This window comes from Falco biarmicus, chromosome 2 (genome assembly GCF_023638135.1).
Source record: "Falco biarmicus isolate bFalBia1 chromosome 2, bFalBia1.pri, whole genome shotgun sequence".
Taxonomy (NCBI): Eukaryota; Metazoa; Chordata; class Aves; order Falconiformes; family Falconidae; genus Falco; species Falco biarmicus.
Genome location: NC_079289.1, coordinates 32,499,059 through 32,524,051, shown reverse-complemented (window position 1 = coordinate 32,524,051; position 24,993 = coordinate 32,499,059). Strand labels below are relative to the sequence as shown.

Sequence of the window (24,993 nt, the reverse complement as noted above, 5' to 3'; positions counted from 1 at the left end):
TTCCCAATGCATATTAAAAAGGGACAAACCGGTAACTCTTGGTAAGCCTACAAACCAGTAACTCCTAGTAAGCCTTCTAAACTTTAATACCAAGAGTTTTCTTCAAGAGTTAAGATTTGTCAGGCAATGACTGTAACTGCAGTTAAGGCCCAAGGCTTAATGCTGGGTACCCGAGGTCAACCAGCAACCTAGCACTGATGCAAGCAGTTACTTTGTTAATTTTTTAAAAACGCCTTCTCACATCAGTCTGCACCCTCACTCCTGTTTCTCTGCTCAATTAACAAACTAGTTCAGAAAGCAGGAGACTCCTGGTACAAGCAGTACTTTTACAGCCAGGTCAGTTGTATCTTCCATTTCATACTAGATGTATTACACTTGTATTAGCTATATTGTATTAGTAACAGCTGTGGAAAAAAATGTTAACTGAATCGTCATTTCAAGAGTACACCGAAACACTTTTGGACGCTCAGATACATGGCAGACCATGATTTCACACAAGGAAGACCCATCCTACCGCAAGACTACCTGGCTCTGGTGATGGACTGACACACATTTCACAATGAGGTAAAACAGAGCTCTGAAGCTCAAAAGCAACAATCTGCACCTACTCTAGGGAAGGTCATACTCTGTGCCACTGCTGCCTTTCTGCCATGGAGAAATGCAATTACTCAACACAGATGCTGTTTTCACAAGGAAACTGCCACTTCAGACAGACCCGATCAGAAAAGTGGTTTCAGGGCTCTCAGGATGTACTTAAATGATTATTTTATTTTGCTTTTTGAAAGACACCAGTATGAGTCAGGCAGAAGATGTTAGCCTGTGCTTTATTGTCCACAACAGACATCCATTCTACACTGCATCTTCACACTGAATTGATGGGGTTTCCCATGTGTCCTCATCTGCCACATGAACAATCTGTGAAGTCTGATCCATGGGCACTTTCTCACCCTGGGCTATTAATAATGTATCATCTTCTCCTCCTGCTAACTGAAGGTCAGAGCTACAAGAATGATTAGATTCATCAAGTTTGTCCATCAAAGACTCTGTTGTGGTTGTAGTGGACTGTTCAGTCTCTGATTCAGCTTGTGGTTCTGTTTTACAATTAAGTCCAAACATGTTGTTCTGGATGAGGTATCGAACACACTGCAAAATCACATTCCTTTCATGTCGGATGTCCTGGGCCAGTAACTGGAAAGAAAGAAAAGAAGTTGACACACATTTGCTTCTGGCTTTGTAGCTGATACAAGCCTAGCAAGATGTATGGCTCTACTCAGTGATTTTGAACATCTCTAAAATTAAGTAGTTGGCACTCTCACACAAGTCCTGGACACAGAGCAGGAGACTGCCTTACCAGACACAGAACAGGAAAGCCATATATTCCCACCTTTCGTGCCTTTCCACTGACTGACCAGGACTCTGGCAGAGCCAGCAAGCATGTTTGACAGCACTACTATGCAGCTTGCTGAGCTGGGTGATCCAAGGGCTCATTCCCCTCCCTCACACCAGCTTGGGCTAATCAGACCCCTTACTATATCAGTTCATCTCACCAGCCAGGAGAAAATGAACCTGACAATTAGCAGCAAGCAGTCAGGTGTTCTGGGATTTTTTTTATTGTTTGTTCAGGCATTTTTTTTCAGGGGCACACATGTCAAAACCTGACTAGTGTCAGCAAAAGGCCCAGCATAGCAGAGAAGAGGTGGGAGGAGGCAGCAGGGAGGGAGTTGCCCTCCTGGGCAGCAGCAGGCTGCTAGAGCAGCGCAGGCTGGTGGCCAACCACCACATCTAGTGATAGAGGCTCACATTAGTCATGATTCACTATGGTACTGGCACATGACTATCACTGAAAAGGATGAAAAGTACGTGCCCAAAGTGCACGTTCCAGCACCGCTCACTCAGTGCCAATAACACACTAAGGCAGGTAGAACAAGCCAACAAATCTGATGGTACCTTTGGATTAAGCTTTCAGTCTCAGTTTGCTCAGGTGATGGAGAATGTCACTGAACATACTGGAATATTAGGAATTTCCTCCCCAGTTACCTGACTGTAGACCCACGAGATAATGTTCTCATATCACAAATAGTAGGCCATGCATGCCAGTACATCAGGATAGCAAGTCTATTAACATCTCTTACACTTTCCAGGTTATACTGCATCTGTAATTTAATATCCTATGCATTTTTAATTAGAAAATCCCTATGAGTAAAAGATAAATACAAGGAAAGGGCATGTTTCATATCAGGTACCAGATTGCGGATTTAAATAGCAATAACTGGTTTGGGCTATAATCCACCAACATAAGTCTAGTAGCTTAAAGTGCTGGAGGCCTCCCTCATCTCCTTTAACCTCACTGAAGTTCATTTTGGTATTTTAAAATAAGAAAAAAATTAAAGAAAAGAAATCAGCCAGAAGACTAAAGGACCTTTTGTCATTGAGTGTCAGCAGAATCTAGTACTCTGAACAAACAAGTTTAAAGCAAGTAGCTAATCTGTAACCATCTGATCATTTGCGGGAGATCTGTATTACACATTGCAGAAGATCTAGCTAAATTTGGCTTGTAATGTCACAAATAAGCTTTCTTGGTTTTGTTCTAAGTTTCAACAGTGGTTTAATCAGCCACTTTAAAGTGCATGTTTCTCTTTAGACTAGTTACTAAGAGATGTTACAAGCACCTGACACCCAGAACAGGCCTTCAGAAACCTCCCATCTGAATTAAGAGGTGCATGTTAGGGCAGATGGAACAGCACAGTGATGTTCTCTCTTTGCCGGACTGACAGAAACTGCTTAATTCCCAAATGGCCAAATAAAGGCACAGATGGGATGCCCCATCACCCTATCGAGACTGTATCATTGCATTGTATCTTTTAATGCAGGGATGGATCTCAGTGGAGTGATGCTACACAAGCTTTTTATTTTGTCAGCATACAAAATGAATAAACACACATTACTGTTTTTGCATGGCTACAATAAACACGTTTTAGTAGTGCCCAAGCTTACTGCCAAATGACTGCCAATAGACGTCTGCTGCTATTCTCTTACCTCCCTTTTCATATTATTTTTTTACAGCACCATTTCACTGACACAACATCCTTTTCTTAGCAGTTCTACTTCCTCGCTTTTTGGATAAATTCTCAACAGTGACTCCTCACTGTAAAATTTCAACCTTGCTTCCTTGAAGTTTTATATGCTGACCATTTGCAACAGTGGAAGCCTACCTGTGAATCTCAGGCACTCCCCCCGCAATTCACAGCTACAGTACATGCCCTTTAACAACAGTTTTGAGCACTATTAAAGGCAAAAAAAACCCACCAAAATGCTATTTTGAAAATGGACTATACTGGCAAGCTACAATTCAGGCTTCCAATATTCTGTCAGCTTCTCTTGGCATGTGGGACTTCATCGAACTTTCTTCAAAGCAGTGAGGACTCTGGATCACCAACAGCTTTGAAGAGCAAGAGATAGACAACTGCATGCTTAGGGAGCTACACAAAGGGCAAATACTTCCTTTTCAGTCACTAGGAGCTTTAATTCTTGGCAGCAACAGTACTACATGCTAAAAGGACTATCAAGGGATTTCTCCTACATCTGCAGCTTGGGATATGCTTTATCAGGTACCTCTTGCCTAAACGTCCTGTGTCGTTTCAGAGCCCTGATGTCAGTGGCACGCTGCTTTCTGCTGTGTTCCGCCCACAGCAAGTCTTCCCTTGATGGAGGAGCTCTTCGCTGGCTATTTACAGAACCACAAGGGTAATCTACCTATCCGATAATCTTTTGAACACTAAATGCAATAAAAGCTTCGAAGTTTTGTTTATACTAAAGCAAGTCACCAAGCCTCCAAATAAGATGCTTTGCACTGCTATTCAGAACAGACTTATAACACCTTGGACTCACCCCTACAACCCTCTTCTTGCTCCTGTAAGACACCAACCTGCTCTTCAAGGTACCCGTGCTATCACTTCCTCAGATTGAGTTAAACATGTCTACAGAGAAGAAACACACATACCCCTACAGATTGCAGCTCAACACCACTCCACAGTTCAAGGCACCAGCAGCCTTATCAACAAGATCTCTTTGCATCTGAAAAACTTGTGTGCTCCTCAATCAGAGGAAGGCAGCTGAATAGCAAAGCTGAAAGCTAAGGAAGATCAGAGTAAGGCCGATGGGATCACACACAAACAAAAACCTAATTGATACTACCACAGGGAGCAGAGAGGAAGGAATAAAGGTTCTGTCATTTGTGCAGCTCATTTTAGGCACACGATTAAGTTGTCACCTCTTGCTCACTTTATGAGCTTGACATCAGTCACTACCTGAATGCACCCCAGGGTATTTCTATTTGTTTATTTAAGCCATCTACACCTTCTCTGAGTGAAATGCTCGCTGGCTATTTTTAAGACGGGACCTTTGCTAACAGACTGCTCTAACTTCCCACAGCAAAGAGAACCACTCACAAACAGTGCTAATCCTGCACAAGAGGCATTGTTTTAGTACTAAGACTTACCATTTCCAGAAGAGTTGGACGGCGCTTTGGAAGGAGAGGTAATGTTTTCTTGCCCCAGTTATCAGGCCTTCTGGGGCGACGTGCATTTGAATTCGAGCTTCTTAACATTGTGCCTGCATATTCTGAGCGTTTCTGATTCCAGTTTCGACTCCAAGTAACAGAAGTAGTTTGCGGTGTATTTCTGAGCACAGCCTGGTTTTTCTCAGCTTTTGTTGCAGTCTTGACAGAGATTTCTTAAAGAAAAAGAACACACTTTCATCTCAAACTTAAAAGCTTCTTTAACGTGCTTGTATCTCCATGCACTGGCAGTTTGTTAGTACTATTCTTGCTCACATAACCTGATGTGAAGATGTTCAAGGTTTACTTAGAGGAAGGGTGGGTTTTGTTTGGTTTGAGTTTGGGGCTTCTTTTAAAATAATAATCTCTAAACATTCACAGAAAGGAAAACAAGATATTTAAATTCTGCAATACAAAAAAGTAGAAGTAGTACGAGCTGAACAAGATTTTTTAAACTGCAGCCTTGTTATCACTTAGCAAGTACATTGCTTCCACTTCACAATATAGTTTGCTGCAAATTTGGCTGCTGAGAAAATCATGATGCAGTTAGGGCAGAGGATGCCCAAGTTCAATCCCCTGCCTGCCAGATGCTCTCTGTAACTTTGGGTAGGCTACCTAAGGCAAGTAAGCCATAGTAACTACCTGCAAAAACAAGAAGTAGCAGCAGTTCTCTACCATACACTGATGGATACACTCAGAGAAGCACAAAATCTACGCACTAGAGAGTTCAAGCCTTACTTCAACACCCAGCAGCTTTGTGGAAAAAGCCCTTAAAGACATGGAAATTAGGGTGAGCATAACAGCTTTTTCCTGGCACTATTCAAACATGATTTGAAGCAAGGCTGCTTCCCGCACCCCCCCACGCCCACCCACCCCCCAACTAAAGGAAAAAAGGCTTGGGAAACTCAATGACACACCCTAACCAAAGACATTTTATATCCCCCACTTCAACCCAGGGCATGCTGCTGAGAAAAGGCAAAGATGGGGGGAAAAACTCCACCCAGTCTTTCAGGAAAGTCTGTTTGAGGCTTTCTAAAGTATGCTGTAGAACTGGGGCAGTGGGGGAGGGAGAAGGCATTAGTGTGACAGGGCAAGTGGACAAGGCCATCCCCATGCAGCAACTGCCTCCACAAATGCAGTGTTCTGTCCAGGTGCTTCTCTGAGACTGGGAGCTATCACCATACTGGTAACAAGTAACGGCTCACCCAGTAACCCCAGCTAACGCTCAAAACTAGGAGGGAGGAATGGGGAAACAAGAGGAGCAGAACAACAGCATACCCTTTTACACGTCCTAGCCTGTCTTTATGCATAGCTTACAGCAGTACTAGCATACACTGTCACGGAAAGCAAACTGGAAAGAATGTGTACATGGACTGCAAAAACATCCCCGTGCATAACTAACAAGCTTGTCTGTTTACTTGTATAAGCGTAAAAATCAGCAGGTACCAGGCAGCTCTGAATTACAGCAGTGGCAGAGAGGCCAGAAATCAAAAGGCATCTCCACAGCCAAGAGTTTCAAAGATAAAGCCACTGAACTACTGGTTACTTTAACATCTTTGCTAAATGTAAGCCACAGCTTACATGCTATATTTTCTTCTGCAACACCTTTGATTTCTTTTACATTTTTTCTCAAGAAATTGTAAGTACTGCATAGGTTCTGACCGATAGCCTGCAGCTTTCAGCAGCTGGGAACGCAGCTGTAAAGAGCTACTGCTCTCACAAATGCTGTATTTATAAATACACAGGGATGGGACAACGGGGTGAGAGAGGGCAAAGGAGAGGAGATACAGGAGAGGTTAAGTCCCCAGCCCTCCCCAAAGAAGGGTAATTTGCAATCAGGTTTTATCATTACTTGCAGTCCACACCAGTGCAGTGATGCAGGGTAGAAGGGGAGGGGAGAAGGGCAGAGGATGCGCTTCTACACACCTTCAGGCTCACTGTCAGATGCGCTGCCATAGTTGGCCGACAATGAACTCAGGGCAGAGGTGACCTGCTTGGGAACAACAGTCAATCCCAGCCTCCTGTCTTCAGCTGCTGCTTCATCCTTGTCAGACTCTACAGGGAAAGAAAAGGCAAGAGGAATTTTTTTCCCCAATACTCCTACAACAACAGCCAGCTGCCCATCCCATCACTACAGAAACCCAACACCAGGCACCGTTTGTTGCTCAGCACCATGAACTGACAGGAAAACCCCACATTTGCCTACCCTCTAGAGGCATTCAGCTGCAAGGTTGTCTCACCGCTGGTTTGCGGTCCTGCCAGCAAAGCTACAGAAGCAAAAAGTTTCCTGAACAACAGCTTGGGCTTTCTGGTTCTTTCTTCACATACCAAACATAATTATAGGTTTTATTATCAAGTGTAGGTAAAGAGAGAGAGAGGATTTCATAACACGTTTTGAAGTCTTGCTGGATGTAGTCCTGCGGAGGCAGGGGGTGGGGGAGAAGTATTCAAAAGCTGGTAAGGGAGGTGGAGGGAAAGAGAATTAGGCTCATTCAAAGTGAGAATTGAAGAGCAAAGAATTTTTTTTATATTAAAGTTGTAAGGGACATTGAGAACCAAGGCTTCAAATTAGAAGATTGGTTTTCAGCAGTACTTCAGACTGTCCGATACTTAAATCCCTGCTGAGCATTATGAACATGCCTAAGTAAGCAAGATATTACAGTCTCAAACTACCCCAAAAGAGAATACTGGGAAGATAGGAGCCAAGTGGACCAAAAATGCAGAAATTGAGGCTAGTAGGAAAAAAGAGCCCTACCAGAGAAAGATTCCTTGAAAATAAACATGCAAAACTGATGGCTTTAGTTTGAAACAAATCTATATGCACTAAAATCCTGGACTCAAGTGAACAGTGCTAGAGTTAGCAGGAAAACTAGGAAATGCTTTCCAGCAATACACCTGCACACAAGTTTCATACATATATACACATACATACAAACTCCCCACTACTAGTAACATTCTGAGAAACCAGCCTGTTGAGACTTATAGAAAAAGACCAGTTGCAATCTTATTTTCACAAAAAGAGTTGGGCCCTCTTATTCCCTGTCTGTCTAAGCCTGCCCCATAGGAAAGCTGCCTCCTTAAGAAGATTTTACCAAAATAAACACTTTTGAGATTTTTTATTTTGAAATCACAAACGTTTCTCTATTCTCTTCTAAATAGCATTAGCAATTGGCAATTTGATTCACTGGCACTCATGCTGCTGAGTAAAACAGTTTAGAAAAATACAGAGATATTTACCTAAATACCTGCCTCTTTACTTTGAGGTCTTTTTGAGAAAGGTTGACTCTTGCTCATTTACTAAATCATGCCAATTTGCAATTACATTGGAAGCTTATGCTAAACACAGTGCACTTTCCTCATGGAGAACACACAGCACTTGCATATACTTTAACAATGATAAAACCAGCATTTACTTCAAATTATTTTGATTCATTGCTGCTTTTTTCTATCTCATGCAAAATGCTGAGTGCATATTGTAGTTGGGTGCCTTTTTTTTTATTTTCTTCAAAACTTAAAGAATTACTTTTAAATTGCTTTTCAGGAAATTGGAAGAACACATTTACTGGAATACATTTTCTCTATGACGGTAACATGTGGAGAAAGTGTTATGCACTACTGAATACAACCAACTTTCTAGTTAGTAGATCCCTCAAAATTTTACACCTGGCAGGCTCATCACCTTACCTCATTTCTGCTTATCATCTCCCATTCAATTTCTTAGCTTTGAAGGAACTAGCCACTAAACAAAACTGAAGTGAATGCATTATGCAAAAATATATTCCCTCTAGAGAAAGGGCTGCTGCTGTTAGAAAGGTTTAAATATCCAACAAAATGTATCTGTACAGTAAAATCACAGACTTCCGTTGTAGGATTTTTTAAATAATTCTACTTAGTTACGTTGTGTTTGTTATGACTATATTTCTCAATAGTATAAAAAACCAGCAACTGGCTTTAATAATATGTAATAAGCAAGTACTACATTCCTTTTCCATCTATTATAACAAGTTACTAGCTGTACTTTGGTATAATTAGACTTCTTATCATGAAGTAGAACATAAGCGCTTGCAGGAAAATAGAGTTATATTTAAGTATACTCAAGTTTCTCAACATGCAGAGATTAGTGGAATAAACAAATTGCATAGGGATACTGGGTTCTTGTTCCCACTAATTGAAGATTACGTTTTCAAGCGGAAAAACCCAGCATCAGACATCTTTCCAGGGGATGCATTCTAGCCTTGCTACTAAAAATAGCTAGAGTATAAGTCAGCTTACATGCCATATACTAAGAGTACTGCAACACTGCTGACTATAAGTAGTTATATCTGGAGATTTTATATTGCTGCCAGCATGTGGAAACAAGACATGCTCACCAAAAAAACCTAAGCAGCGATACTTCAGAAAACACACACATATGGAGAGTATCAAAAGTAATAATACAGAAAAAAAACAGAATGAGAAGAAAAATACTGACATTTTACGTAATTCACTTAACTCATACAAGGAAATGTATTTGTTTTCACATTTTAAATACTGTTATTTTCAAAACCACAATGGGTAATTTAACAGTTTTTCAAAAAATAACTTGATTGTTGATGTACTTAATTCTTCTTCTGGCTTTATAAAGATTTTCTTATTTCACACAGTTTAGCAACCTAAGATGGTACACGTTCTTTAGATTACTGTACAGTACTTACATCAGAACATGTAATGCTGCACACAAACTTTATGGAAGCACTTCCAAAATCCTGACTTGTAAGCAAAAGCTATTTCTTCTCCTCTCCTTCATAATGTTACTACAGCATCACTTCCCTATGTAACAAAGGGCTTTCCTTGTGCTGCCTCTCCCAGCTGTTTTGCACAAAAAAGCATTCCTAGGCAGGAGATTACAGGTAAAATAAGATTATTATGGCAAAGTACTTGTTAAAGATAAATTGAGGTGCTCCATTAGGAGCCCAGAAACCCTCTTCGATTAGTTACATAATACCGATTTAAAACTAGTAACATATTTCAAAACATACAAAGCTAAGAAAACTAAGTATCCAGAGTAGTTATTTTTCAAATCCAAGACACACATCCTGTCTCCCAGCATCTTCTCCCATTCATATAAACATTTTCTGATGACAAGAGAATAAAATTTAATGCTTCCTAATTCTCAGAGAAAAAGACAGACATAAAAGTAGTCTGCTAGATTTTCCCTGTGTTTATAATACAATTAACATGGCTTGCAAGCAAGTTTATGTAGAAGTGCTTAACGCTGGTAGTATCTTAAACGTTCTTGTGTCAGCCTTTCTAATCAGAATTTTTCTTCAGCTTCTTTCCAAAACTTATCTCAGCCAAGTGCACATGTGGACACGAATTCAGTAAGACACATACATGTATCTCTAAGTCCTCTAGACTACTGAGATATTTTCCTCCATAACAGGCCAAGTCTACCAGGACAGAAGCTCCCCAAAATGCATTTACCCCATTTTAGATAAAGCACTGACCAACTCTTTTACAATAATTACACCAGGAATTTCCTTCAAAGACCATGTCCTGAATCGGGATATGTTTCAGTAGAAATTTCCATTTAAAAGGAAGTTTTAAGTGCAAGTTTTAGGCACAGGGATGTTGGACTACATTCAAAGCTCATAACCCTGTTGGCCCTGGCACTATTCTAGCCGCAATACAGCAATCCTGAGCATTTTTGTTAGTAACAATGAGGAAATAAGCGTGACAACAGGCTTCCCAGTATTCTTCTCCAAGAATACTGTAAAGCTTTGAATCAATCTTCTGTTAAGAGAGTTTCCCCATTTTAAACGTACACAGTTAGCCCTCTTTCAATCAAGGACAAAGTTTACACGGTTTTGGAAATCCCCAGCTCTCCCCAGAAGTTCCTAGTTACACAAAATATCTGTAATCACTTCAGTAGTACTACTAAAAATAATTCTCCAAGTTCCTTCATCTTACCAACATCACTGTTTGCCAGAAAACTCAGAGGATCTGTGTCCTTCACATCGGGCTGAGCTGCTGAAGCATGCTGGTTTTCATGTTCCTTTTCACACATGCTGTTTTCTGGTCCATTGGCTTCATTTTGAGTTCTATGTACATTATGATCACCATCATTTTTTCTAAATTTCTTCCAGAACGGGTGCCTTTGTCTTCTCCTTTGCCTTCCTCGCTGCCCAAACTTCTCTTCATTTTCTGGAGGTTTCCACATCCCCTTCATTTTGCTGGAGAATAGAAACACAAAGCTCATACAAGTGACAAGCTATGAGAATAAAATCAACTGATGTAACCAAATCGCTCAGGCCCACATTTAAGGTTCAGTGACACAGCATGATGCCAGGACTTACTCCAGCTCAGCTAACATGTGGTGACAGACCAGACAGGCAGTCACAGCTCATCTCATTGGCAGTGCAATGTGACAAAGCTGGAACATAAATGAAGAGTTTGAAGTTCATTACTTTTATTTTTTAAAAAGGCAAAGGGCACACAGGCTAAGCAAGCTCCTTGATCTACAGTGTGAGGACACTGTTTTCATTTCACATTAGGAAGTTAACAAATATTCTCTTCACTTAAGCAATTAGGTCATTCAAAACAGGAGGAACATGGAATTCAAAGAGAAGCACCTACAATAAACATACTTCCACTGCTTAAGTCTCCTTTTTCCAGTTACAGCTCAGAGAAGGATCTTGCTGCACTAAATCCATTCAGCCACCTGACACCATCAGTCACAATGACTGCCTGCTTTTGCCTCCAACTAACATGCCATTCATATCTTTCACTCCAATGGAAAAGGAATAAAAAACTTCTGATCAGGACAATGGATTTTTAAAAACCTGAAACAAAATAACAAGTTCTAAACGAGGGGAACAGCACAGCATGCTGGTTCCATAATCTTCCAGGTTACCCTATAACCACAAAACATGTTTATAGGAAGGTACCTGGAGAGCTTAAACTCTTGTCAAAGTCTACATAGAGAAGAATAGGTACGACCTAGAAAAAAAAAGCAAGTAATGAAGGGACAGCCTAAGCTTTCTGAAAATACTTCTTTTCAAGCAACAGAAACTTAATTCAGCAGAACAAGACAACCACAAAAGACACAGAAGATCTACTGTCCTGGATGAGCCCCACGGTTTGTTCTGCCCAGTACTCTCCCTCAGCCTCATCTACATACATGGTAGAGGTCCTGCTACCCCTAGTCAACCATATAATGCCATACTGGGACAAGAGCTTCTTCCTGAAACTTCTTCCTGGGTCTAGTCATGCATATGCAAGCAATCTCAGGTGTATTTCTAACCTGGTACCTTGTCACTGATAAGCAGCCAGTGAAACAGGCGAGGAAAGGAAAAAAAAAGCACAAAAGCAGGGTAAATGGTCACCCTTCTTCTCACCTGCTTTTCCATGGTGTACCACACAGAGACCCTCTCTGACTAGAGATGCTCCCAAGACACTGATGGTTTTGCATCTCGTGCTGCAGGATGCAGTGTGAATGTCTGGCACACTTGAAATCTTGCAGCAAGGTATTAATAATTTGTGAAAAAGGATCTCTTTCAGTTTGCCTTCATTCTGGTGTCTAAAATAGTCATTTGGTACCTCCATCCTTCCCAAGTTACAAGAACCAGCGTATAACTGCAATCTATTCACCTCTTCCCACCTGTGTAATTCTTCTAGACCGCCATCATGCAGCCCTTCCAAGCCACACACTTTGCTTGTACAGAAACGTTCCCATTACCAATAGATCTCTCTTCTGATCCTTTCTAGCCTAATTAGGTCCTTCCTGAGAGAACAGCACCTGCAATAGCATTTAAAATGGCTTTATATCACAACAAAGGATATTTCATTCCATTCTCCAGTCATTTCATGACTGCGTCTAACACTGGTCACTCAGCCAGGATAGTGCCATCCACCAGTGCTCCTGTGGCACACAAGGCAAGCCACCACTTTCATGAGCATCAGTCTCTCACCCACAAAAGAGGACTAATATTAGCTCCCATAATTCAATTCCATCGAGCACAGAATTGCATTTCTGAAATTGTACAACTGGGCTCAAAATTTAGGGTATTGTTGTATAACCTAGAAGACACTGAACAAATAAAGGCTGAATTAGAGGTGTTGTCCTTGACCAAGGGTTAAATACAACATTCCAATTTCCCCGAGGCCTCAAACACCTAAAAAGAAACCCCCAAGGTCACAAACACATCCCAACAAATGTCAGCCTGGCACCTGCCCTTCCTCTTGTGAAAGATATACTACTCTTCACTTCCCATTCAGACTGGATAGAGCACCATGCACTGTTAACTCAGCTGTTGCAAGACACCAGACAGACTACTAAGGCAGTCCTTCTGCATCTCTAATCTCACATGTGGGGACAGTGAGAATTAGCAGTTGTAAAGCACTTCAGAGAACCACAAATGGAAAGCACCGTAGAAGCGTTAAGTATCTAATCCTTTCTAAATCTTACTTAGCTATTTGCTTTAATAGTACAGCTTGCAGAGAACAAGCTGTATTCTATTTTTGCCTCACACATCAGTAAATTTGCCAGATAAGCACCAATTTGAGAATCTTTACTGTTGACATACAAAGCAGAAATGACAGCTTTTTGGAGAGTTCATCAAGCCTATAGTGCTAGCAGCTCAGGGGAGGGGGGTGGAGATTTCTAGAATCAACCAGAGTTAAAGGTCACTAAGTGAAAGCAAACAACCTATAATTTCAAGGGCTTTTTTTCCAAACAATTTTCCAGATATGAAGTTACTAGAAATGTAATAGTATGGAATTGCTGATGGACATTTAAGACTACATAATGCATCCAACTCACAGCCACAAGAGCCACCAAATAAATTGGTAGACACCAGTTGTGTTTCTGTGACAAGAAAAACTCCTCTTTGCTCATAACAATCTCCAAATACAGTATTACATGTGTGCAGCTTTAGCTTCCGTGTCTAGGTTTGGTTCCTTGGGCCCAAAGCACTTCTGAAACTTTATATCCTTAGAAGGAAGTTTTACTTCAGTCTTTTATATACCTTTCCTTTCAAAGTCACGAAAGGCAACCAGCTGGAGGGGGTAGGTAGGTGCTGGGTCTTCTGAAGCACATGCTGCACTAAAATTATACTAGCCTGACATGAATCCTGTTCTGCCCTAGTTCAACCACTTCACCATGGTGCAAGTTTTATTTTGTTTGCTGTCATCCCCTATAGAAAGGAAAAAAAAAAAGAAAAAAAAGACTCAACTAATCCCAGGTAAGCTCCAGCTTCACTTCCATGCAGCAGCAAATAGATTTTAGCATGAGCCCCTTAGGACTGAGTTCACTTGTGCCTTCCAGCTCAGTTTTTCTAGTTTAGTGATATTCTAGTAGCATGGATCACAACAACATTTTTTTTAAGAAGTCCTCCCACAGGCTTTAAAGTACAGCTAATGAAGTTAGCTGGGTCCACATAACACTGACACTGAGGGGGAGAAAAAAAGAACAAAGACCATACTGGAAAGCAATTCACAATACAAGGGAGAAAAGGTAAAAATCCAAAAGGACTAAGTATTAGGCTCAGAACAAAGGTAGCAGACAGATCAAAATGATAGAGGGTAGAAGAAAAAAACAGCACTACTTAAGTTACAAAAATAAAGTTAAATCTCCCTCCCCTCTTCACTTGATTATTGATTTATCATCTGAAAGGAGAGAGTAAGACGACAAATCCACTCACAAATGCCATTTTCAGGCATTAAAGGATTAGACCACATGGATTCATTATGTTGCTTGACTTCTGTCCCCATTACTTCTTTTTCAGAGACTAAGGTTACACGGATCTAATGAATGGCCACTAGAATGTGATTCTCTCAAACAAGCCAGAGTGCAGAATTCAGCAAGAATTCACCACTCTGATTTCTAATACAATTATTGTTTAATTTAACCAAAGTGGACTATGAAGAACTGTAAACAAAAGAACATTACATCTGCAGTTTTTTCAAATGACCTGTCCTCTGTTAAAGGGTAGCTAGATCATGTGTACAGTAGAAGCAGTAAGTGCTGGGAAAACAAACTAAGAGAGGATACTTCTGAACTCATTAGCAGGAAAGTGACAAGCTTGTTTCAAAACACTTACCCAAACTGTTGGGTAGTCAGTACTTCTCCCCTTTCTTCCTTCTCTATCTGCATCGCCTTCTTCCTTTCGATGTTTGCAAATGTAGGATAATTTCTAGAAGAAAAAAAAATTACTGGCTCGTAAGTGATTCACTGTTCTTTGTAAATTCCCCCTTTACCAAACCAGCATCCTCTAAATGTTAATAAAACTTTAAGATGTTTTGTGGAAGTTTAACAGACTGTTTCCTTCTTAAAAAAGTTGTTAGCGAGGAAAAGAAACCCTAGTGCACTTACGCTTACATGCTCAGATCAAATAAATAAATAAGCCTACCAAATTAGCACAATTAGATCTACAAAACTATCAAACAAGCTACAAACGAACAGTTCAGTAACACTTATGGACCTTCTGCCTACCCCTGCACATAACAGCACTATTTCGTCCTGCAATGTGACTTTTTATGGTGCGTCAATTGGACTATTTGAATTATCTCAAAAGGTACAACATGCCTTTAGCAAACCAACTGCTGAGTTCTTGGAATAGCAAAAAAAAGCTTATAAGAACAGCTTCTGGGTGCACAAGATTTCTTTAATGTGACAGTTCAAGAAAAGCATCCAAGTTTCCTCTCGAGCAATATTCAGTACTGTGCTTGCACACTGACCTCTAGTTCAAAGTTACTGCCCCTTTTTCATTGCAGCTTCAAGAAAAATTGCTAAGTCATGCACATCAAAACAAATCTACTGTTATAACCATCTCCCAAACCATCCCTCTCTTCCATTCCCCACACCTCCCTCACCATCCCTCCCTACAGACAAACCCCATGCTGGTTCTAACATGCAAAGCCTGCTGCAAGTTACCACCAAAGCCCCAAAATGGCTACACTAGTCGCCCTGTAAACATTAGCTAGCTAAATCCCAGTGCTTTGCGATAAAGGAGGTAAATGATAAACACATGCATCCACACACACTCCAGCTTCTGGATAGAAACACAAATTATAAATATTTGATAAGTCTATTAAAATAGAGTAACAAACTTAGAGCAACTGCCTCCTAAATATAGGTATCAAAAAGGACACATATCTTTCTTTAAATATTTAATCTTATCACATGCATCTTCCCCAATTTACAACATGAACGTTAAATGTCACACCAATGCAATACAGCCTGACCACATACCAAGGCAAAAACATGAGAAGCATTTCCTACAATAGACACCTGAACACACTACAGAACTTTTCTCCTTTAAGAGGATTTGAACACAGGCTGTCAGTGTCGATTTTCATTGGATTTCTCCCAGAAATCCACCATACAGTTCAAGTGAGCACAGGGGTGTGATGTTTTATCTCCACTCTTTCCTGTTAGCTACATTTGTTCATCCATGTTATAACACTCCCAGCACACAGCAAGCAGGATTAAATAATTCATTGCACAAGAGCTTTGTGTTGACAAAGACCCCCGTGCTTGGCACCTGTACACAATTTTAGGATAAGGTGCCTTCCTTCACAGTAATAAGGCTCACTGGAGGAGAGCAAGCTATAGAATAAGTAGTTATGCTCAAAAAAAGCCTCAAGCTTGTGCTAGAAATTTTTATTTTAAAAAGACAAAAGGGAAGACCCTTAGTCCTAGAGCAAAGGAGTCTTCAAAGTGCTGTTGTAGTTATGCTGATTAAAGACATATTCAGACACGCTCTCACAACATGGTTTGAGACGTCACTGCCTCCCACTTTCATTCCTATGTGTTACCACTCCCTCCACTGAGCCACCATAATGGACTCCACGAACACTTTCAGTTCGATTCAACGCCAAGACAGACAGATTTCTCCTAAACCACCCTTCCAGTTGACACAGGCAGTAACTAACAGCTAAGGAGAGCTCAGGCCATAAGTCCAAGTATTGCTGCAAAAGCATATCTGAGAGCACCTGAAGTAGCTGTGGGGTTTTTTCTCCAGCTCTTCTCAAATAAATTATTCTCAAGTAAAATAGCATTTTACTCACTGCCTTTACCTTACACAGAAAACTTACCTATTTTCACAGCACACGTGCAGTGCTTCATTCACAGCGAGCAAACGAGCATCTGCTAGTTTATTTTTCCATCTAAGGGCTTGTCAGGCAGCAAGCTCTAGATGTTCACAGGTCACTAGCCTCACTACTAGGTAGACTGAGTTCACTTCTCCCCCAGGTGCTCTCCTATGCAACAACGTCTGGGCTAAGCCCAGCTGGTGTGACCTAGCCAAGCCAACCCTAGCTGTCCCTACAAAGAGCAAGTGGATGAGATAGGCGCAGACCAAAGTTACCCATCCACCCCAATGTACCAGCTCCAATGCAACTCCACAACTGGTCAGGTACCGCAGCCCCAGCACAGAGGTCTGTACGCCTCCTAGCATCAGCTAGCTCTGCCCACAGAGGCAACAAAATTCAACCGGACCCTAAGTGGAGGCAGACGTCTACAATGGTAACAGTATGGTCTTGAAATACAACTTTACGGCACACTTTGCAAACTTCACTATCTAAGGACAGCCACAAAATACTCAATAGAGGTCAAAAATCAACAAGAGGGGATTTTTTTTTTGATACAGAGAATTCTTATTCAGGAAGACAACATTTAGGAAGACTGTTTCTGGACAGAGGTGTGACAAAGCAAAAGGAAGAGCCTATACTGAATCTCTGCACATAAAAGGGTATGTGTTAGTCTGAAGAGCTGATTTGGGTTTGAATCCTTCTCAGAAGGCATGCCCTCCTCCTCCTCCCCTAACAATATGAGGTTCTTAAGACGTTACCTACAAACATCAGTGAAGTAGAAATATGCCAGCACCTAAACCCTGCAAACAACTTGTCAGAGCTTGAGTACAGACAGCTTCATCAGTCACCACAAAGGCTTTATGAGCCTACACAACTCACAGTAAGAGGGAGTTAAACCAGGATGTAATGATCTGGCACAGCAGATTTCACGGAGGGGCCAGTACTGCCCAAGAACGCAGCCCCATTTCACAGCAGCTGCAGTTTCCAACCACAGACACTTCTATAATCCATACTGGAAGTTCCTCAGTATAAATTGTCAGGTTAATAGCCTGAAAACCCATTTTTCTGGTAATAAGAGTATATTACTTACACACCAATAGGTAAAGGATACCCTAAATTTCCAGAGATGGCACTGAGCATGATCACTAACATGTGCCTTAGTGAATAGACTTTTTTTTCCAATAAATGAGTGCACTAGCAGGAGTCATACATGCTTTATAGGCCAGCATACTCCATCTTGTTCACATAAATATCAGTGAACTAGCTTTTAGCAAGAAGTGGAAAAACAGAGCTTTACCAATGTCTAACAGAAGAAAAACCTGTCTCTACAGCAGCTTACACAATAAATTTCTGAGTGAAAAGCTATACAAGTTTATCTTTATAGGAACAGCACAGTGATCAAATTGCCTCAATTTCTTGAGCTGGTCTTCATTGCATGCACACAACCAACAGCAAGGAGGACATGGATAGCCCAAAGGGAAAAAGATGGCCCAACAGAGAGCTGATAAAATCATCATTTTAGACTCCCTGGCACTTTACCAAGCATTGCATCTCTAGCGTGAATTTATCGTATGTTAGCTGAGGCAGTCTTATTGCCAATACATCCCTGCAGCTTAGAAGAAACTTTACTGTATCTATGTTCACCTTGATCTACCAACACATTCCTTCTACTTTGCTTCATTGTCTCTACTTTTACCAGGTGCTAAGAAATTACTTTCCTTATTTCATATTTAACTACTATGAATGAAACTCTGGAAAGATTCCAAGCAACTCTAAGATTATCATTATTCAACCAGAGAACCACAAATTAATTAAAAGTGGTGTGGTTGACAGTACTGGCCTTCATTCACTACATACATGTCAGCCTACGAGATGCACTGCAAGGAAATACAGCTGTCAATCCCTAACTGAACAACAAAGCCCTCAACAGATTAAAGAAGGGAGGGGAGGTGGGGGAGAATTTACAAGCGATACACAAGATCAAGAAAATCCTATGGTGTTGTATTAGGAACTAAGGAAAAGTAAATTTAACAATTCAGTTTAACACCACAGCAACCTTGCCACATTCTTTCTAATAATCTTTGCTCAAGAAGAGCTGGTTAGAAACAGATGGGCTAGCAGGACCCAGATCTCACTTGGTAAGAAGGGAACACAGCAGTACCCCATTCTGACACATTATGGAAATGTACTGTAGAAAATTCCCTTTAAGCTCATGTTTAAGAAAAAATATGCTAAGAACAGCACACTTATTTGGAAGGGAAAGACAAATCAAAACAGGAGAAGTAATTGTATCACCAGAACTGATGTCAGACTTCACAACCACCCAACTGCAAAGCATAGGGAAGCCCTGAGATCTTGGGGAACTTTATCTGTATTGCTCTTCACTTAGATTGCCTCACTCAGCAGGTTCAATGGGCCACAAACCATTAAAAAGTATTTTAGGTAAGCACATATGCTGGTTGCAGCAATGAACAGGGCATTGTACAGAATCAGAAAGGAAAACATAATTCTGACCCAGCATATTTCATTCAGAGATGCTCACCCATTACCAGCTCTCCCCTTTCTCTTCCCTCTACATGAGTAAGGCTGCACTTTAAACACAAGCTCTTTCTAAATGACTTTAAGTGGGATACACAACTGAGCAACACAAGAGCTAATTAAGAAGAAAAATCTAGCTCTGTAAGCAATTATTTATAACGGCTGAAAGAACAAGGACAGGAATGTTAGGGATGCAGCATGGAAACACACATGCTAAATCACTGCAACCTAATTAGAAACAAACTACTAATGACCTAAAAAGATTCATTCTTAGCTCTAACTGGAGCTTCTGGAAAGAAAAAGGCTTTTTCCTGTCACCATAAACCAAAACTGCCTAATAGCTCAGACTCCCTCTGGTGTCCTTTTTTTCCTGTACAATGCAATGTTTATTGCGAGTCAACAACAAACCTTCAGTACTAAACTGATGTTTTGCTGGTGACCCAATTAAAGCTTCACAAAAGTTTCAGCTGGGTTTCTCCCACTTTTTTTTTTTAAAAAGGATGTTAGTACAGCTACCTTGGTGTACAAAGAGTAACAAAAGCCACCCAGGTAGTCATTCTACACTCATCCTTTATAGTTAAGATGCCCACAGAAGAACTAGGTACCGAAATAGTCCACAGCATTACTCCATCTAGTGGCCTTGGCTTAGAAGGTCCTAACCCCGTATTGCCTCTTTCGGTTGGCGATCGTGACGGCAAGACTTATTTCCATGGATTTCACTCTGCTGTAGTGAACAAAGGCTTTCAGCAATGTTGTAACACAGCCAAATTACATTCATCTGCAGAAAACCAACAATACCCACCATGAGATCCTCTAGAAACTCAGTAAAAAAAAATCTCAGGCAGAGTATCATCCTTAATATTAACTGCAGATACAAGTTGCTTTGACTGGCTGCACCTATTTCTCAAGCAAACAGCATCTAAAACACGACTATACATTCAGTTCCTGCTTCCCTAATGTTTTACTGTACAGTAGAGCTGGTATTGACACACACACCTTAAACATAATTTCCACACTTAAACCTTAGCATCAGCCACTAGACATGAACTCTCCCAAACATCCCCCAGAGTGTATGAAAAGTTAAAACTGAGTAGGAAAGACTGCACGCAAGTATTCTTGCTTTTCCTCAGAGCTACTGTTACAAAATAAAGTGTAGGCCACCAGAAAGACAAATCTAAGGACATTTTGGGCTTTGCTAATCTTGGTAATGCTTCGTATTGTAAGTGATAAAGACATGTAAGCATCACTGTTGGGGGAAGGGGAGGACAGCAACACATAGACCGAAAGCAAATAAAAAACAAGCCTTGGAGTCATCTTTTCAATAAAAGAATAAAAGGGAAACCTGGAACCAAAACTAATCTAACACCAAACCATACCTGAACAGACCACAAGCAATTTTTTTCTGGTTAACTGGCATTTTAAACACAGGAGAAAAAATTTTGTTTCTTCATCAAGAACAGCCATTTTTAAAAAGAGAGGAGCCTACAGATTCCCTTGATTTTTAAGAAATGAACAGCAGGTGCAACAGTTGACTGCTGAGATGTGCTGACACAGTGGTAAGACTTCCCGTTGCCTTGCTGAAACCATGTCCAAAGGAAAGGTAAAACTTGCAGGGATGAACTTACATGGGGAAGAATTTTGCTTCTCAATACAGCAAAAACTGATGGAAAGTATTAAAAAAATCTCCTACCATACATTCCACTTTTTTTACAAAGCCACTGTGTAAAAATTTGTTAAGGGAAGTCAGGTTCAAAGCAAGAACGCTTTAACATTACTTTGTGACAAAAATTTAAGTTGGATTCATCCGTAAGACTGCATCACACAACTGTGCTTATTTTAATTTAATAAAAAAACCCAAACAGATTACTTGTACATTCCCCTAGCTCTTTGCCAGTGATCTTGAAATTAAATTTGTTGCACTTCTCACACTGCATATAGGACTCTTGCTCATGGAAACAAAACCCACGTACTGATCATTCACTTGCAAAACTATATTCTAAGTCACAAACAGAAGCGAAGACAACCTACAGCATCTTTCACCTGCTGGGAAAGGGAGGATTTTAACCTGTTCAACTCAGGAAAAAAAAGTGGAAAAGGTCTATGGAAGTACAGCATGAATTTTTAAACACTTCAGTGCTGGTCAACCATAAAAAAAAGTTATACCACCTCACATCACAGAACGAAAAATAATGAGAAATACTGCTTACATGGGAACTTCACCTTGCACCCTAGGCACAACATCAGTTAAACTACCTGAGACAGCATCACTCATGGATTCTGTTCTCTTTCAGCAGAAAAGTGTCAAGCGATGCACAAAGTTCCTTAAAACTAGGAAAACTCACTGTTGAGGGTCTATTGGGACAACTTAAGCTGTAGAAATTAGCACACATTGGGATGTGTTAAGATTACAGTCAGTGTAATAGTTCCAGGTTTCTTAGCTATTAAAAAAAATCACCAAGCACACACAGTTTTGTGACCTAAAATACCTCAGCAATCAGACTAAAAGGAATCAAGTCATTCAACTAAGCTGTGGTACCAAACCAAATGTGTGGGAAAGCTACTTCTTTCTCAGTTGATATCTTGCCTTCTACTATAATAATGCAAATGATTATAGTCTCTGCAGCTCACACTCTCCTGGCTCATTCTGACACAGGCCACTCATGCAGGAGTTCTGTGGAGTCAAAGGAGCAGCCGTGGCAAGTATATGCTGCTGCTGCCTTTCAGCTGTCATCTAATGATCACACTGGGAAAATATAGTACAACAAATTCATAGGTCACAAGTCTTACCTTTTTCTTTCTTCTCTCCATCTAGCAATCTCTTCTGGACTATCTAATTTTATTCTTTTAGCACCAGGTGCATGTGCCTAAAGAAAAAGTATTCATAGGTGTTTAAAAGGGGAAGGAAATAACCCATAAGGAAAAAGAAAAAAGCATAATTCTGTCAACTGTAGTAGTATCACACCGTTTCATCTCCAAAAGAGGTGAGACTGTACACAGCAATAACAAAATGAATCCATTAAGAAAAAGTCATAGCATTCAACATCTTTTCATCCACAATATTGTCTTACAACAGATCCTACTCAGAAGCAATACGTTTTCCTTTCAGGATGAAAGCAAGCCTCTGAAGAATGAGAAAAGGGGACTAAAGTAAAGATTGCGTAGACTTGTATCTTGGGCCTGGGGAGATACCTACATTCTTCCAGTGTATCTGAACTATCTTCTCATGTGCGCTGAAACTGCAACCTTCTTCTGTGCACTGCAAGATAAGGAAGTGAACTTAAGACACACCAGATCATGCAATTATAAACAAGTATTCAAGCACACTTCAAATAAAGTTGGTGCCAGACACCTGTACAGTTAGTTATACAGCACTTCTAAGCTACCCAGTTTCAAAACAAATGTGATTGTCAAAACAGTAAGAAGGGATAATGTACTTCTAAACTTAATCTTGTTTCAACATAATCAGTGAAGCTAATGTATCCGATAATTGGAGATAAAGTGAAGTTAACCTAAAAGAAAGATTTACAAGACTCTCCAATTTCAAGTTTTGATACTTCTTTGCAATAAAGGAGTGGATTTTTGAAATATGTTTTTCACACAAAAATTTTACATGCTATACTGTCAAAGTAGTTCCTACCACTTTGTAATACATCAGGAGAAAAAAGATTACTTCAACAATAAAACCAAACATACAACTGAGACCTCCCCTACACAGAGCATTCAGAAAAAAACCCCTATGAACACTTTCTGTAGCTCTGGAATCTCTTTGCCAAGTCTTCCATTCAAAAAGTGACTACAGCTAACTACTTATCAGGCAGAAAGTTAAAAATCAAAGTGTAAATAAAACAAGCTAAATTCATCAACCTGTTTGTGTTGTGAAACATGCTCATCATACTTCTCCTGGTTTTTATAGCCACGGTCACAGGTATCACAATAATGAGAGAAAATAGGCTCTTTTTTCTTTTTGGTCTGAAAGAAAAACAAGAAATCATCTCAGGGCTGCAGTAACAAGATTACTAGATATTTTTAATTAAGTGTGAAACACATGAATATTTATGTTAATAAAACCGTCAATTAAAACAGGCTTCAAAGATAAGCTAACATAACATGGAAGTGAAGTTCAAATCCCTTACCTTCCAAACAAAGCGCCCTGCACTCAACTCTTTCCACTACCACCTTTTCCTCAATTATCGCTTCTGCAAACACACCAGGCTGGCACAGATTTATTGAGGGCTAGGAAGTGAGTTAGGCTACAGCCTTGGGTATCTTCCCTACAAAGTCAGACCACGCCTGTTCTCACATCACATGTAAGAGCTCATAGGGTAGCAGAGATCCTTCTTTTTCCCACTACACACATCAGGGTGATCTGGCTGTCTGGCCCTGATAATATATAAGAGCACTAATCTAATTTAGGCACTCAGGCATCACCACAGCAAGGGCTTTTCTAAAGTAAACCTGTATTAGGATTTGGTTGAAGTGTATCTTTCTTTCAGCAGGCACAAGATTTGCAGACTGATTGTCATCCATCTGCTCTCTTGCAAGGGCAGTCACATTAGACAAGAGTATGGAGTCTCTGCGGTACCATGGGGCAAATCTCACACACCTGCTACCACCACAGAATGACAAAAAGGTTTGGATTGGAAGGGACCTTTAAAGATCATCCAGTCCCAACCCCCTGCAATAGTCAGGGCCGCCTGTCACTAGACTAGGTTACTCAAAGCTCCACCCAACCTGGCCTTGAACACTTCCAGGGATGGGGCATCCACAGCTTCTCTGGGCAACCTGTGCTAGTGTCTTGCCACCTGTACCGTAATACATTTCTTATCTCCAAACTAAATCTACCTTCTTTTAGTTTAAAACCATTACTCCTTATACTATCACTACAGGTAACCTGCTAAGAAGCTTGTTCCCGTCTTTCTTTCGGTGCTCTTTAAGCACTCAAAGGCTGCAATAAGGTCTCCCCAGAGCTCTCTTCTCCAGGCTGAATGCCAGCTCTCTCAGCTTTTCCTCACAGCAGAAAGGTTCCGGTACTATGACCATTTTTGTGGCACTCCTCTGGGCCCAATCTAATACATCCATGTCTTTCTTGCACTGGGGACTCCAGTTCATACCTTTGGCTTGTTATTTTCTTCTGGAAGATGTTTAGTAAACCCAGGAGCTTGCTTGCCTTGCCATTTCTGGGAGAAATTACCATTTCCACCTTTGGAAAAAAAAAAAAAAAAAAAAGAGCCAGTCACACATGCAGCCGGTACAACACCCCCTGCTACCTCGGTGGGCCCGCCAGAGACGAGACGGGCCTGCACGACCAGCACGAACATGCCTGGAAGGAGGGAGAGTCCCCCACCCACCCTCCAAGGCTTAGGGAAAGCTCCAGGGTCCGTGCCGTTAAGGGATGGGAAGGAGCCCACGGGCCCGAGAGACGCCCGCCCCACACCCCTCACCAGCGTGCGGGCCCTGCGGCGGCTCCCCGTAGGCCGGCGGGTTCCAGGCAGCGGGTGGCGCGCAGCTGCCGGGCTGCGGGTAGCTCTCGGCGGGCTGCGGGTAGCTGCCAGGCGGCGGGTAGGGCCCGGCGGGCGTCCAGAAGCCGGGCTCCCAGAGGGGCGGCGGGCAGAAGAAGGGCGGGGGGAGCCCCGGCGGGGGCGGCGGGTACCAGGCGAAAGGATTCATGTCGGGCCCGGACGCAGCCCCCACTCCGCGACCCGCTTCCACCACCACGTGGGGCCGCACCGGCAGCCGCTACGAAAAGACGTCACTTCCAGGCCTGAGCCACTCGCCTAGCGATTTATCAACCCCGGCCAGCGCAGGCGATTGCGTCATTCCGTAGCACC

General features: G+C 41.3%; 1 protein-coding gene across 1 annotated transcript; it reads right to left on the bottom strand.

The window, feature by feature from the left end:
- Positions 1-748: 748 nt before the first annotated feature.
- NUFIP1 (nuclear FMR1 interacting protein 1) lies at positions 749-24,916 on the bottom strand. Its single transcript, XM_056327666.1, has 10 exons — positions 24,607-24,916; positions 24,277-24,365; positions 23,030-23,134; positions 22,359-22,421; positions 21,953-22,029; positions 14,635-14,727; positions 10,505-10,767; positions 6,482-6,610; positions 4,499-4,731; positions 749-1,188 (listed from the first exon to the last, which is right to left on the bottom strand). Exons 1-10 carry the CDS (start codon positions 24,830-24,832, stop codon positions 850-852), a joined length of 1,617 nt encoding a protein of 538 aa, XP_056183641.1. The 5' UTR covers positions 24,833-24,916; the 3' UTR covers positions 749-849.
- Between the last annotated feature and the right edge of the window lie 77 nt (positions 24,917-24,993).

Excerpts from the sequence above, each read along its gene's own strand:
- NUFIP1 (XM_056327666.1), bottom strand. The coding sequence starts at position 24,832 with ATGAATCCTTTCGCCTGGTACCCGCCGCCCCCGCCGGGGCTCCCCCCG. Across the intron at positions 24,366-24,606 it reads GCCGCAGGGCCCGCACGCTG|GTGGAAATGGTAATTTCTCC; the intron begins GTGAGGGGTGTG and ends TTTTTTCCAAAG. Across the intron at positions 4,732-6,481 it reads ATCTGACAGTGAGCCTGAAG|AAATCTCTGTCAAGACTGCA; the intron begins GTGTGTAGAAGC and ends TTTTTCTTTAAG.